The 15,532-nt window shown below is 37.3% G+C and overlaps 1 protein-coding gene across 1 annotated transcript in view; it reads left to right on the top strand.

The window, feature by feature from the left end:
* Positions 1-15,532, top strand: part of GPC5 (glypican 5) — a 1,362,776-nt gene that overhangs the window by 36,497 nt on the left and 1,310,747 nt on the right. The window contains exon 2 of the mRNA XM_057706978.1: positions 14,949-15,110. Within this exon, the coding sequence (XP_057562961.1) occupies positions 14,949-15,110 (162 nt within the window). The remainder of the gene's footprint in view (positions 1-14,948; positions 15,111-15,532) is intronic.

Raw genomic sequence — 15,532 nt, 5'->3', positions numbered from 1 at the left:
TGTTGACCCTATTTGCTTAAATTTGTAGATTGGCAAATGTTACTTATTTTTATTGAATCTAGAACCATTAAAACCCACAATAACTGAAACAATTAATACTCTTCTGAAAATTTTTTTTTATTTTAATGAATAGTATCAATATATCCTTTTAGAGGACAATGCCTGTATTCCATAAAAGAAAAAAGCTGAATCTTTAAAGTACAGTGATACATTATTGAGGAATATTTGTAAAAATGTAAATGAGATCACCGTAAATACTGTTTCAAAATGTTTATTGAACCAGTTTTTAATGTCCTCAGCAATATGCTTCTCCTGGATCTATATTTAAAACTATCTCATTAACTTTAAGCCATGAAAGTGCTTTCTTAGGCTTCTTGCAAAAACTTTATGTGCACGTAAGGAGAAGAGGAAGGAGACGAATACTTTCCTGAAGATCCTTGGTTCCAGGCACTGTGCTCCTTACATACAGTACATTGGGAAGCAAGGCAAAGGTGGTCCTTACCCCATTGGAGCTTGTAGTCTTGGGAGAGAAGCAAATTAAATGGAATCAATTAACTTCACAATGTGAAAGTTCAGGAAAGCACCAGGATGCAGGGCGGCCTCAGGAACTGTTAGGCAGCCCTTCAGGTCAGAGTTAGCAGAAGTTAGAAAGGAATGAGCCTTAAAACTGTTAAACAGGTTTTAGCACAGCTGCGTTCAGTGAGAGTCAAGAGAACAACCAAAATGGGAGCCCAGATAATTACAGGTCTTTGAAAACTACAGTCTTCTTGAATGTGGCTACTTTCTCCAACACAACTGATTTCTCCCTTCTTAAAATTCGTCTAGGACACCACACTGTTTTCCTCTTACCCTTCTCTTCTCCTTTTTATCCTTCTGTCTCACTGAGTGCTCCTTCTCAGGCTCGTTCGAGGAGCTCCTCCCTCTGCTCCAATTCACATTGCCTTGCCTTTGTCCTGGTTAGTGGTTCTCGCCCAGAGACAGTTATGCCCAAGGGGGACTCTTAGAAATGTGGGGAGACACTTTGGTTGCCACATCTGGCATCTGGTGGCTAGAGTCCAGCTGTGATGGCCCTGATCTCTGCCTTCCAGCTCTGCAGTCCAGAGAGACTATGAGTTTTCTGTTGGAATTTTAGTCACTTTATACATAGGCTGCCCTCAGGCTGAACGCCACAGGGATGAGAAATTAACCTCACGCTTTCCCCTTCCTGCAAATATTGACTCCTGTCCAGAATCCTTCTTTTGTTCACTCTCCAGGGTTTTCAGGTCATTGATTACTGTATTTTGTCCAGTTAATGGTGGCTGTCTGTGGCTAGCACTGCCATATTGCAAGTGGAATCCTTCTTGTTATTTTTTGGACATGCACATTTTATTTCCATTTTGAGCAGAGAACTGGAACAGCCACTAAAAGGGTGTTATCAGACCCTGCCTTTAGTATTACATCCTTTTGATGTTCTGGAATAAACCATAAAAGAGAGTAGAATGATTTGGCCTGCCATAATCCTGGGAAATATTATTACTGTTGTATTGGCTAGATTTCTTGGTAAGCTAGGTTACAGAAGAACCTGTGGTAGATCCAGGCTTTACTCTGAGCTGGAAAATGATTATGGCCTCTGCAAACCTTGCATTCTTGCATAATTAAATTCCATTCCCGCAAAAGTGAGAGAGCTTTGCTTTCCTGGAGGCCTCAGCAAATATCTCTTTGCATTTCTTTCTTGTGACTGCCTGTCTATTTCTGAATCAATCGTTGTGCTGACAGGATAGAATCCTGTGTTTTAATCCTTTTATGTATGTTAATTTCATCTAAATAACATGTGTGTGAGTGACGAAGAGATAAAGTTTCAAAGGGAATTCCAGGAGAGGGAACAGATGCTAGCCAGCTCTCAGTGCCATTGTCATGGTTCTTGCTAGATACATGGACTTAAAGTATTTTTTATTCTACCTGGATGAAGGAATAGATTTGACTCAGTCAAAAACGCTTTCACCCTGATAACATTTCACAGATTATCAGCTTCATAATGTACGGCAAGAAGGGACTCTCAGAAAAGATGGAAAAAGAAAATTTACCAGTATCACCTTACTATTCTGAATTCCAAGGCCTTATTTTCATATAGTGAAACTCTGGTGTTTTATGACATGTAACATCCATTCTGGTGAACCTAAAATATAGCTTGATGTCGATGTCTTGACACCAAGGCTCTTTCCTGTGTCCGCCATCAACAAAGCTGATATGTGTTAGAAACATAAAAATCCTGCTGGTTGGCTAGGGGAGAGGTAAATGTTTGAAATACGAGAAATGTATATTATCAACCAGCAGTACTATTTTGAGTCTTTTTTTTTTCTTTTGTAAAAGAAAGCATGGATACAGAAAACCCTTGGATTTAAGCGTATTTGATTGGTTGCAATCCATTGCCATTATTATTAAGGATGCTTAAATTGTCCCGTGTTTGACCAGCAAAAACGTTTTGAAGTTGGCCATTTCTTTCAGTTTTAATATTTTTTTTATTGAAGTATAGTTGATTTACAGTGTTGTGTTAATTTCTGCTGGACAGTGATGTGGTTATACATATATACATGTATATATACACACACACAATCTTTTTTTAATATTCTTTTCCATTATGGTTTATCATAGGTTATTGGATATAGTTCTCTGTGCTATTACAGTACGACCTTGTTGTTTATTCATTCTATAGAAAAGCTTACATCTGTTAACCCCAACCTCCCACTCCATCCTTCCCCCAACCCCCTCCCCCTTGGCAGCCACCAGTCTGCTCTTTATGTCCGTGATTCTGTTCCTGATAGGTTCATTTGTGTCATATTTTAGATTCCATATATGTGACCTCATCTGGCATTTGTCTTTTTCTTTCTGACTTACTTCACTTGGTATGATCATTGAAGTTGGCTTCTGTTATGGGCTAAATTGTGTTCCCCCAAATTCCCAAGTTGAAACCCTAGCCCGAGGATGACTGTATTTGGAGATGGGAGGTAGTTAAGGTTAAATGAGGTCATAAGGATGGGTCCTAGTCCAATATTACCAGTGTCCTTATAAGAAGAAAGACATGGAGAGTGTACATGTACGAAGAGGCCACCTGAGGGCACAGAGAGCAGGTGCCATCTGCAAGCCAAGGACTTGAGAGGCCTCAAGAGAAATCACACCTGCCAGCACCTTGATCTTGGACTTCGAGCCTCCAGAATCGTGAGAAAATTAATTTCCGTTGTGTGTGCCACCAGGCTGTGGTATTTTGTTATGGCAGCCCTGGCAGACTAATATGATTCCTGAGTCTTTTTTGATATGACCCTGGTAGTTATTTGATAGCTTCTTTGCCGTCTGGTGGACAAGATGCTTTAGCTAGTCTGTCATCTTCTCTGTTTCCTGCCCCAGACCTAGAGGTAGGCATTTCTTTAAGAAGCACTGACTTCTTCTTGAGAGGAATGGTATTTCATGATTATAATTGGGGCACAAGGGGGGGGACCCTTTGCCACTTGGTTAGTCATTGTTTCTAGGCCATTTCAGTGAAACTAGGAAATATATATTTTTTAAGGTTAAATTTCTTCATGCTTTCATATTGATACTTTAAGTCAGGATTGCAGAGTTTTCCTTAACTTCTTTATTATGTCTGTATCTCTTTTCTTCTTCACTAAAAAAATCCTGATTTTTGAGGATACAGGATAGAATTAGAGAATAGAATTTGAATATTCCATAATAACTTATTTGTTTTATCCCATTTCTCCCTCACAACAGTTTCAGCATAGCACGAAATACAGATTTTAGTATTTGTCTTGTTTTCTTCTTCAGGGGCTTACATTATAAACAATATTTTTTATCACCATCTTTTAAATCCTTTCATTCTTTTTGATTTTTCACATTTTCCACCTCCTGTTTCTCTTAAGGTATTACCTCTGCATGAGTGGCTCCTGTGTTCCTTCCAGTTTAGTATTCTCTTCAGAATGTTTTTCTTTCATCTTTAATTCTTTCCGGAGTACTGTCACCTCATATCTGAATTTTTAAAATTCTGATTTGTGCTGTTCTTTCATGTTTTGTGTCATCTTTTAGCTTGTTTTGAAATAGCATGGCTGAATTTTTGGCTTTTTTGGTGGGGGAGGGCATGTTTTTCTGGTGTGCTTTCTTTGTCTGTAGGGATGTTATTCTGTTCCTTATTCCCTTTTTTATTATAATAACTCTGTGTGAGATTTGACCTCAGTATTTTTTGATGTTCATTTTATGTGAAGTTAGTTATTTTCCTTGAAAGTTTAGATTGAGATAGACTTCAGAATAGCTTTTGTGACTTTACAGAGTTTCTTCTTCTGTTGGTTTTGTGTAGTGTTTAAAAGTATGGCTGCTTGTTTTCTGAAATTTCCTGAATTTATTTCCCTTCCTACTTTGGACTAGACCTTCTCTGTGTGTGACTCTTAAATCCTTCTTCTGTTTTTTTGGGTTTTTTTTTAAGTTTTTATTGAATTTGTTACAACATTGCTGTTATGTTTTGGTTTTTTGGCCGCAAGGCATGTGGGACCTTAGCTCCGGACCAGGAATTGAACCCCCAACCCCTGCATTGGAAGGTGAAGTCTTAGCCACTGGATTACCAGGCAGGTCCCTCTTTCTTCTGTTGAATTTTTTTTTAAGCTCTTTATTGGAATATAATTGCTTTACACTCTTGTACCTGTTTTTGAGGTACACCAAAGTGAATCAGCTGTATTTATACATATATCCCCATATCCCCTCCCTCCCACGACTCCCTCCCACCCTCCCTGTCCTGGCCCTCTAAAGCATCACCCATCATTGAGTTGATCTCCCTTTGTTATACAGCAACTTCCCTCTAGCTATCTATTTTACATTTGGTAGTATATCTATGTCTATGCTACTCTCTCACTTAGTCCCAGCTTCCCCTTTAGCCCCCGCCCCCAACCCCGTGTCCTCAAGTCCATTCTCTACATCTGCATCTTTATTCTTGCCCTGTCACTGGGTTCATCAATACCATTTTTTTAGATTCCATATATATGAGTTAGCATACGGTATTTGTTTTTCTCTGTCTGGCTTACTTTGCTCTGTATGACAGACTCTAGGTCTATCCACCTCATTACATATAGCTCCATCTCATTGCTTTTTTTGGCTGAGTAATATTCCATTGTATATATGTGCCACATCTTCTTTATCCATTCATCTGTTGATGGGCATTTAGGTTGCTTCCATGTCCTGGCTATTGGAAATAGTGCTGCAGTGAACATTATGGTACATGTTTCTTTTTGGATTATCGTTTTCTCTAGGTATATGCCCAGTAGTGGGATTACTGAGTCATATGGTAGTTCCATTTGTAGTTTTTTAAGGACCCTGCAAACTGTTTTCCATAGTGGCTGTACTAACTTACATTCCCACCAACAGTGCAGGAGAGTTCCCTTTTCGCCACACCCTCTCCGACATTTATTGTTTCTAGATTTTTTTGATGATGGCCATTCTGACTGATGTGAGGTAATATCTCATTGTGGCTTTGACTTGCATTTCTGTAATGATTAGTGATGTTGAGCATCTTTTCATGTGTTTGTTAGTGACCTGCATGTCTTCTTTGGAGAAATGTCTATTTAGGTCTTCTGCCCATTTGTGGATCGGATCGGGTTATTTGCTTTTTAGGTATTAAGCTGCATGAGCTGCTTGTCTATTTTGGAGATTAATCCTTTGTCCGTTGCTTCATTGGCAAGTATTTTCTCCCATTCTGAGGGTTGTCTTGTTTATGGTTTCTTTCACTGTGCAAAAGCTTTTAAGTTTCATTAGGTCCCATTTGTTTATTCTTGATTTTATTTCCATGATTCTAGGAGGTGGGTCAAAAAGGATCTTGCTTTGATGGATGTCATAGAGTGTTCTGCCTATGTTTTCCTTTAGGAGTTTTATAGCGTCTGGCCTTACATGTAGGTCTTTAATCCATTTGGAGTTTCTTTTTGTGTATGGTGTTAGGAAGTGTTCTAATTTCATTCTTTTGCATGTAGCTGTCCAATTTTCCCAGCACCACTTATTGAAGAGGCTGTCTTTTTTCCATTGTATATTCTTGCCTCCTTTGTCAAAGATAAGGTGCCCATATATGTGTGGGTTTACCTCTGGGTTCTCTATTCTGTTCCATTGATCTTCCTTTCTGTTTTTGTGCCAGTACCATACTGTCTTGATCACTGTGGCCTTGTAGTATAGTTTGAAGTCAGGAAGCCTAATTCCACCAACTCCATCTTTCCTTCTCAAGATTGCTTTGGCTATTCAGGGTCTTTTGTGTTTCCATACAAACTGTAAGATTTCTTGTTCTAGTTCTGTGAAAAATGCCATTGGTAATTTGATCGGGATTGCGTTGAATCTGTAAATTGCTTTGGGTAAGATAGTCATTTTCACAATGTTGATTCTTCCAATCCAAGAACATGGTATGTCTCTCCATCTGTTTGTTTCGTCTTCGATTTCTTTCATCATCGTCTTTTAGTTTTCTGTGTACAGTTCTTTTGCCTCCTTAGGTGGGTTTATTCCTAGGTATTTTATTCTTGTTGTTGCAATGGTAAAAGGGAGAGTTTCCTTAATTTCTCTTTCTGTTCTTTCATTGTTAGTGTGTAGGAATGCAAGAGATTTCTGTGCATTCATTTTGTATCCTGTTACTTTACTAAATTCATGGATTAGTGCTAGCAGTTTTCTGGTAGAGTCTTTTGGGTTTTCTATGTATAATATCATGTCATCTGCAAAGAGTGACAATTTTACTTCTTTTCCAATTTGGATTCCTTTTATTTCATTTTCTTCTCTGATTGCTGTGGCTAAAACTTCCAAAACTATGTTGAATAATAATGGTGGGAGTGGACACCCTTGTCTTGTTCCTGTTCTTAGAGGGAATGCTTTCAGTTTTTCACCATTTAGAACAATGTTTGGCTGTTGCTTTCTCATATATGGCTTTTATTATGTTGAGGTAATTTCCTTCTATGCCCATTTTCTGGAGAGTTTTTATCATAAATGGATGTTGAATTTTGTCAAAAGCTTTTTCTGTGTCTATCGAGATTATCGTATGGTTTTGCTTCTGTTGAATTTTAATTCCGCTTCCAGACGTTTCTCTTCTGTGTGAGGTTCTTCCTTGGAAAGGAGACTGTTGAGTCTCTTCAGAGAGTTCACAGGGGCCTGGGTTGCTCCTGCTAATTTATTCTTTTTTATCTTGGCTCCTTTGCACACATCCGATAATTGAGAGGACACAACGTTCCCAGTTTCAACTTGCTGTTCACACATTGATCCACTGTGCTTTCCTGTGAATTCCTGTTGGCCATTTGGGCTTCATCTTTCCTCAGGTCCTTCAGACATTACCCCTCTGCTTCATTTTTCTCACTTCTGCCCAGACTCTGATACTGTGAAGATCTGTGGCTGTTGCTGGTTTTTTCCCACCCTGTATATATTTTGGAGTTTGTGAGGATACTAAGTCACCTAGTTTTGTTGTATTTTTTGGATTTAATTTCAAGTTGTTCTATCTGGTCTGTGTAGGGATTTGGAGACCATGAAAACTATGCTGCCACTGCCACCATCTTTCCAGAATGCCTTCCAATGTTGCTATTTTAACATATTAAAAAAAGTACAGAAGCAGGTAGATGGCTGTAACAGTTTGTTAAGCTGGGGAACAGAAAGGAAAATGTATTAACCACTACTGCTGTTTCTGGGTAGGAAATCAAGAAAGCACCCACAGTTCTGGCTGAGGGCCCCTTTAGCAAGGAGCCTGCTGTTTTATTTTTAATTTTGTTTTGTTTTGAGCACTTTAATTCTTAGAGTTTGGTTTTACCGATCAGAAATACGTTTGCTGCTCCTGAGCTTGGGTTGTGTGCTCTTGTTGTTTCATAAGCATCCTTGGTTATGCCATATTCTTTGAAGCCAGGCTTTGAAATATTTTAAAAATATATCTTGTTACCATGTAGTATCTGTTTGGGTTCCATCTGGCTTTGCTTTCTTATGATGCTAGTTCTATTTACAATGGGAGAACTGAAGTCTGGGCGTTTGATCAACAAGCATCTTATTATGTCCTTTGTGCTTCTACTGTATAAAATGTAAAATATGGTCCTTTCCCTGAGGATGTGTAGTTCATCTCGCCTGTCTTTTGGACTGACACAGGAAACAAGGGAGGTAGTTTCTTGTGGACTCTTTTTCCTCTCCACTGGGACCCTAACCCTTTAGTTACTACTGATAAAAAATATCGTGCCAATTAGACATAACTAGATCTTTGAATTGCAGTCTTTATTTGGTTTGGAGTTTAGTTTTATGTTGGCATTACCAACTTCCAAGATTCTAAATGAAAGTCTGGATTAATCAATGCAGATCCTCATCAACTTGAGGGATGTGTTTGCTCTAAGTGGTCAAAGCTGCTAGCCATGCTTATTCAGAGTGTACTGAGACATGATGGTTTCTCTCCCACGTATGTTTAGAAAGCAGTCAAGATAATTGGTAGCATCTTTCTAAGTGTGCTTTCCACCATTTAAAATTGGGCACAGAGGCAAATGGCAACTCTGTAACTTTATATTTTAGCCAGTTTTTATTTTTGAGTAGAACTCCTTGGATGATTCCTAACCTAAAATTTATTTTCTTGCAACTTCCCAAACAGATGACTTCTTTAGACATAGGAACTGAAGATGGTCAGGTTTGTCTGTACACAAACCATTTATAGATCGAAGACCATTGCTTTCCTCTCAGTAAAGTGGTGGTGAATAGGATAGCTTGGAAATCTTTCCACCTGTTTCTGAATACCAGCTCCATCATCTTGTGTTACGTAGGTTTGTGTCATTGGGTGGTTTTCAAAGCCTCTGTATATCTCCATTTCCTTACAAGTAATGTGGTAGTGATATTACCTATGTCATAAGGCTCATGTGAGGACCAAATGAGATATCGCATACACATAGTAGATCCTTGACTGAGTGAAAATTGAGTGTTTATGATGTGCTAGGCTCTGAGCTGGACAACTGGGATAGGATAATGAGTAAAAATTCTTCCACTTGGAGCTTTGTAGCACAGATGAGGGAACTAATTAGTAATCACACTTAGGAATATAACATTGGAGCCATGTTAAGTGCAGTGGAGAGTATGAGGGGCCTGTATGTCTGGAGTCATAGAATAGGGACTGGAGCTGTCTGTGGGGTTAAGGAAAGTTCCCGTAGGAAGACTGAGTTAAGATCTAAAGAAAAATAGGTGGGAATGAAGTAGGGGAAGGTGTGTGTGTGTGCCACAAAACTGTCCAAGACAGAGGGAAGAGCATGGAGGATGACTCTGTGGCAAGAGGGTACTTGCTGAACATGAAGAAATGAAATAAGGCCGGTGTGTAAAGGGAAGAGTACAGTGGCTGATGCTACTTGGGATGAGGCTGGAGCAGGATAGAAGGAAGAAGTGCTCCAACTTGGGGCCTTTTTAGGCTGTGTTTAGGAATGTGGTCTAGCAAAGTGATGTTAGGTGTTTGAATTCTGGAGAGAGATTGGCAGTGATCTATTATTATTGCTGTTGCTGCTGTTATCATCATTTTTATTCCTAGAAGTCTTTCCTGTACCAAATATGTTTATATCCTTTAATATTTATTCATTGGTTCCTTCCCCAGTCTCTATTATTGTTCTTCTCTGAACCCTAATTCCTCAGTCTTTCCATTTAGGAAGAAAGCTGAGAAGATAGCTTTGTTTTCTTTCAGTCAATTTAACTGTTTGAAGTAGAATTTGTTTTTGTATAACTTTAGGCAATATAAATAAAAAACAATTGCCAAGATGTTACCTACTGTGACACATTTTATGCGTATTAGCCTTTGTGAAATGCTCAAACACGCTGCTGTTTATTTGTTTAACTTACACAAACTAAAGCCTGAGGCCGAATCTGGAAAAGGAGGAGTTTGAAAGGTGGCTGGTGTGTGTGTGTACACACATGTACATTTGCATATTTTATATTTGCTGATCTATAGTTGGTCAATAAAGAGCTACTGTGGAAGGTGTGAAACTCTGCAGAGATCAAAGACCATAACCCTTCCTCCTACCCTAAAATAAGGAAATAACTGTATTATATTGGGCCATGTAAATATAGTACAGTTGTCCTGAGCTTTACATAAAAGTTGGGTAGCCTTGGGATGCCCTGAGGCTCACCCCATCGTGTGCCCTCTGTGCTGTGCTCTTTAGACACTCTTCCATGCCCCTTACCTTTTCCTCTGTTCTTTGCGTAACTGCTGTGGATAAAGGTGCTTGCCCTGGGCTCCTCTCCAGGATAAGAGTTGTTAATCATATTAGTAAAACTTGTTTCTAATTTTTTTTTGTTGTGGTAAAATATGAAATTTACCATCTTAACCACTTTATAAGTGCACAGTTCAGTGGTACTAAATACATTTATGTTATACAGACCACTACCACCATCTACCTCCAGGATTCTTGTCATCTTGCAAAACTGAAATTCTGTCCCCATTACACAGTAGTTCCCCATTCTCTCCCCTCTGTCCAGCCCCAGCCAACCACCGTTGTACTTTCTGCCTCTATGATTTTGGTGATCCTAAGGACCTCACATGAGTGGAGTTACATAACATTTTTGTTTTTGTGACTGGCTTATTTCACTTAGTATCATGTCCTTAAGGTTCATCCATGTTGTAGCACGTCAGAATTTCCTTCCTTTTTAAGACCGAATAATATTCCAGTATAGGTATATACCACATTTTGCTTACCATTCATCAATCCATGGACACTGGGGTAGCTTCCGTGTTTTAGCTGTTGTGAGTAATATACTGTGAATATGGTGTACAAATGCCACTTCAAGACTATTTTCAGTTCTTTTGGGTATGTATACAGAAGTAGAATTGCTGGATCACACGGTAATTCTACTTTTAGGTTTTTTTGAGTGACTGCCATATTGTTTCCACAGTGGTTTTACCATTTCACATTCTAACCAACAGTATATAAGAGTTCCAATAACTCCACATCCTAACTAACACCTGTTATCATATGTATTTTTCATAGTAGTCGTTCTAAGGGGTGTGAGATGGTATCTCATTGTAGTTATTTTTTTTCCTTTCAGTTTTATTTAGATACAATTGCCATACAGCACTGTATGAGTTTAAGGTATTCAGCATAGTGATTTGACTTGCATACATCATGAAATGGTTATCACAATAAGCTTACTGGACATCTATCATCTCTTATAGATACAAAAATAAAGAAATAGAAAAAAAGTTTTTCCTTGTGATGAGACTCTTAGGATTGACTCTCTTAACTTTCATATATAACATACAGCAGTGTTATTTATATTTATCATGTTATACATTACATCGCTAGTACTTGCTTATATTTAATATTGGGAGTTTGTACCTTTTAACTATCTTCATCCAATTCCCCCTTCCAGAACCCCCTGCACAAATCTGATCTCTTTTTCTGTGAGTTTGTTTTTTTGTTTTTGAGGTACCACTGATGTACAACCCTATGTTAGTTCCTGTTACACAGTATAATGATTTGATATTTCAGTACATTTCAAAATAATCACCATGATAAGTCTAGTTACAATATGTCACCATTAAAAGATGTTACATAGTCATTGACTATATTCCCCACACTGTACATTTCATGCCTATGCCTTATTTTACAACTGCAAGTTTGTACCTTTTAATTTCCCTCATCTATTTCTTACTTTCCCTACTCCTCTCCCCTCTGGCAACTGTCTGTTTATTCTCTGTATTTATGACTCTGCTTCTGTTTTGTTGTGTTTGTTCATTTGTTTTGGTTTTTAGATTCCACATATAAGTGGAATCATACAATCTTTGTCTTCTTCTGTTTGACTTATTTCACTTAGCATAATACCCTCTGGGTCCATCCATGTTGTCACAAATGGCAAGATTTCATTCTTTTTCATGACTAACATTATATGTATATCACATGTGATGTATAATCACAACTTATTTATCCATTCATTTATTGATGGGTACTTATGTTGCTTCCATATCTTGGCTACTGTAAATAATACCACAATGAGTATAGGGGTGCATATATCTTTTCAAATTAGTGTTTTTGTTTTTTTCAACTAAATACCCAGGAATGGAACTGCTGGATCATATAGTAGTTCTATTTTTCATTTTTTGAGGAATTTCCATATGATTTTCTGTCGCAGCTGCACCTATTTACATTGACATCAACAGTGCACAAGGATTCTCTTTTCTCCACATCCTTGATAACACTTGTTATTTATTGTCTTTTTGATAATAGCCATTCTGACAGTTTGAAGTGATATCTCATTATGGTTTTAATTTACCTTTCCCTCATGCTTAATGATCTTGAGCATCTTTTCATGTGTCAGCTGTCCATCTGTATGTCTTCTTTGTCAAAGTGTCTATTCAGATCCTCTGCCTATTTTTTAATTGGGTTGTTTGTATTTTTGATGCTGAGTTGTATGAGTTCTTTCAATATTTTAGATATGAACCCCTTATTGGATATATCAATTATAAATATCTTCTCCCATTCAGTGGGTGGCCTTTTCATTTTGTTGATAGTTTCCTTTGCTGTGCAAAAGCTTTTTAGTTTGTCATAGGCCCATTTGTTTATTTTGCTTTTGTTTCCCTTGCCTGAGGAGACATAACCCCCAGATATTGTTAAGATAGATGTCAAAGAGCTTACTGCCTACATGTTCTTCTAGAATCCAAATGGTTTCAGGTCCTATATTTAAGTATTTAATCAATTTTGAATTTATTTTTCTGCATGGTGTGAGAGAATAGTTCAGTTTGATTCTTCTGTGTGTTGCTGTTATCCAACACCATTTATTGAAGAGGCTTTCTTTTCCCCATTGTATATTCTTGCCTCCTTTGTCATAAATTAATTGCCCATGAAAGTGTGGGTTCATTTCTGGGCTCTCTATTCTGTTTCATTGATCTATGTGTCTGTTTTTGCACCAGTACCATACTGTTTTGATTACTGTAGCTTTGTAGTATATTGGACATCAGAGAGCGTGATTCCTCCAGCTCTGTTTTTCTTTCTCAAGATTGTTTTAGTTCTGTGAAAAATGCTTTTGGTATTTTAATAGGGATTGCATAGAATCTATAGATAGCTTTGGGCAGTATGATCATTTTAACAATATTAATTCTCCTAATCCATGAACATGGCATATCTTTCTATATGTTTATATTGAATTCAGTTTCTTTCATCAGTGTCTCATAGTTTTCTGAGTACAGGTCTTTTACCTCCTTAGATATATTTATTCCTAGATATTTTAGACTTTTGGATGTGATTGTAAATGAGATTGTTTCCTTAATTTATCTTCCTGATAGGTCACTGTTAGTGAATAGAAATGCAACAGATTTCTATATATTAATTTTGTATACTGCAACTTTACCAAATTCATTGATGAACTCTAGTAAGTTTTTTATGGTGTCTTGAGGATTTTCTATGTATAGTATCATGTCATCTGCATACAGTGACAGTTTTACTTCTTCCTTTCCAATCTGTATTCCTTTTGTTTCTTTTTCTTGTCTGATTGCCGTGGCTAGGACTTGCAATAATATATTGAATAAAAGTGGTGAGAGTGGGTATCCTTTTCTTGTACCTGATCTTAGAGGAAATGCTTTCAGTTTTTCTCCATTAAGTATTGTGTTAGCTGTGGGTTTGTCATATATGGTTTTTATTATGTTGAGGTATGCTCCTTCTCTGCCCACTTTCTGGAGTGTTTTTATGATAAATGGATGTTAAATTTGGCAAAAGCATTTTCTGTATCTGTTGAGGTGATCATATGATTTTTATTCTTTAATTTGTTAATGTGGTGTATCACACTGATTGATTGATTGATTGATTGGGGATATTGAACCATCAATGCGTCACTGGGATAAATCCCACTTGATCATGGTGTATAAGTTTTTTAATATAGTGTTGAAAATTTGATTTGCTAATATTTTGTTGAGGATTTTTGCATCTATTTTCATCAGTGATATTGGCCTGTAATTTTCTTTTTATAATACCCTTTTCTTGTTTTTGTATCAGAGTGATGATGGATTTGTAGAATGAATTCCAAAGCTTCCTTCTCTGAAATATTTTGGAAGAGCTTGAGGAGAATAGGTGTTAACTCTTCTCATAATGTTTGGCAGAATTCACTTTTGAAGCCATACTGGTACTAAACTTTTGTTTGTTTGTTTGTTTTTTAATTACCGATTCAGTTTTATTACTGGTAGTTACTCTGCTCATATTTTCTGTTTCTTCCTTCTTCAGTGTCAGGAGATTGTGCATTTCTAGAAATTTGTCCACTTCTTTTAGGTTGTCCACTTTATTGGACTATAATTATTTGTAGTAATCTCTTATGTTATGACCCTTTGTATGTCTGTGGTGGCAGTTTAACTTCTCTTTTTTCATTTCTAATTTTATTGATTTGGGCCCCGTTGCTTTTTTTCTTGATGAGTCTGGCTAATGGTTTATCAGTTTTGTTTATCTTTTCAAAGCATCAGCTCTTAGTTTCATTGATATTTTCTATCTTTTTTTTTCCCAAATTCTCTGTTTTATTCCTGCTCTGATCTTTATGATTTCTTTCCTCCTAACATTGTTTTTTGTTGTTGTTGTTCTTTTGAGATTTCTTTTGTTTCCTGAGGTAAGCTTATATTGCTATTAACTTCACTCTTAGAACTTCTGCTGCTGCATCCTATAGACCTTGGATTGTTTTGTTTTCATTTTCATTTGTCTCTAGGTATTTTTTAATTTCTCCTTTGATTTCTTCAGTGATCCGTTGGTTGTTTAGTAGTGTATTTTTTAACTTTCTTGTGTTTGTGGTTTTTGCCCGCTGGTCGGTGGGGCCAGTTCCTAACACAGCTTGTTGTGGGGTCCAGGGTATCCTAAGGCTGGTGTTGACACACTGGTGTCATTTTGCTGGTGGGCATATAGCACATGAACCCATTATATTCAGTGCTGATTGTTAATGCCTGATACGTAACATGTAATGTTTGTTAAATGAGTAGGTAATTATTCTGAAAAATATTCTCTGTATTCCAGGGCCTGATCTTCAGGTTTGCATAGCCAAAAAACCTACATGTTGCACCAGGAAGATGGAGGAGAGATATCAAATCGCAGCTCGCCAAGATATGCAGCAGGTGCTTCAAACATCCAGCTCTACATTAAAGTTTCTGATATCTCGAAATGCAGCTGCCTTTCAAGGTAAATGTATCTTGATTTCTGAAACTGAGGATAAATTTTGCTATGTAATTTACAATTATTACTATACCAGTAAATTTGTCTAGGTTTACATCTTTGTCTTTGCTATGAGGTTTTAGCTTTTTCTAAACTTCACAGCTTGCTTCTGAGGTCGTTCTGGGGCATATAAACTGACTTGGAGTAGGGAGTCTGTTATGTTAGTGAGATGCCTTTCTGGGGGTTCTGCCAAATCCCCCAATATTCTGACCCATGATTTTACTTTATTATGAACAGATGTCATTATTAGATTTCATTAAAATAGCCTATAAAACAAAATCTCATCACTTTTAGCTGGGTAATTATAGATTCATTTTTGAAAATATAATTTTAAAAAATATTTGTCTGATTTTTTCCTCCACTACTTCATGTGATTTTCCTAAGAACAC

Source organism: Hippopotamus amphibius, chromosome 14 (genome assembly GCF_030028045.1).
Source record: "Hippopotamus amphibius kiboko isolate mHipAmp2 chromosome 14, mHipAmp2.hap2, whole genome shotgun sequence".
NCBI classification, from domain to species: Eukaryota; Metazoa; Chordata; class Mammalia; order Artiodactyla; family Hippopotamidae; genus Hippopotamus; species Hippopotamus amphibius.
This window is presented reverse-complemented; position numbering and strand designations above follow the sequence as displayed.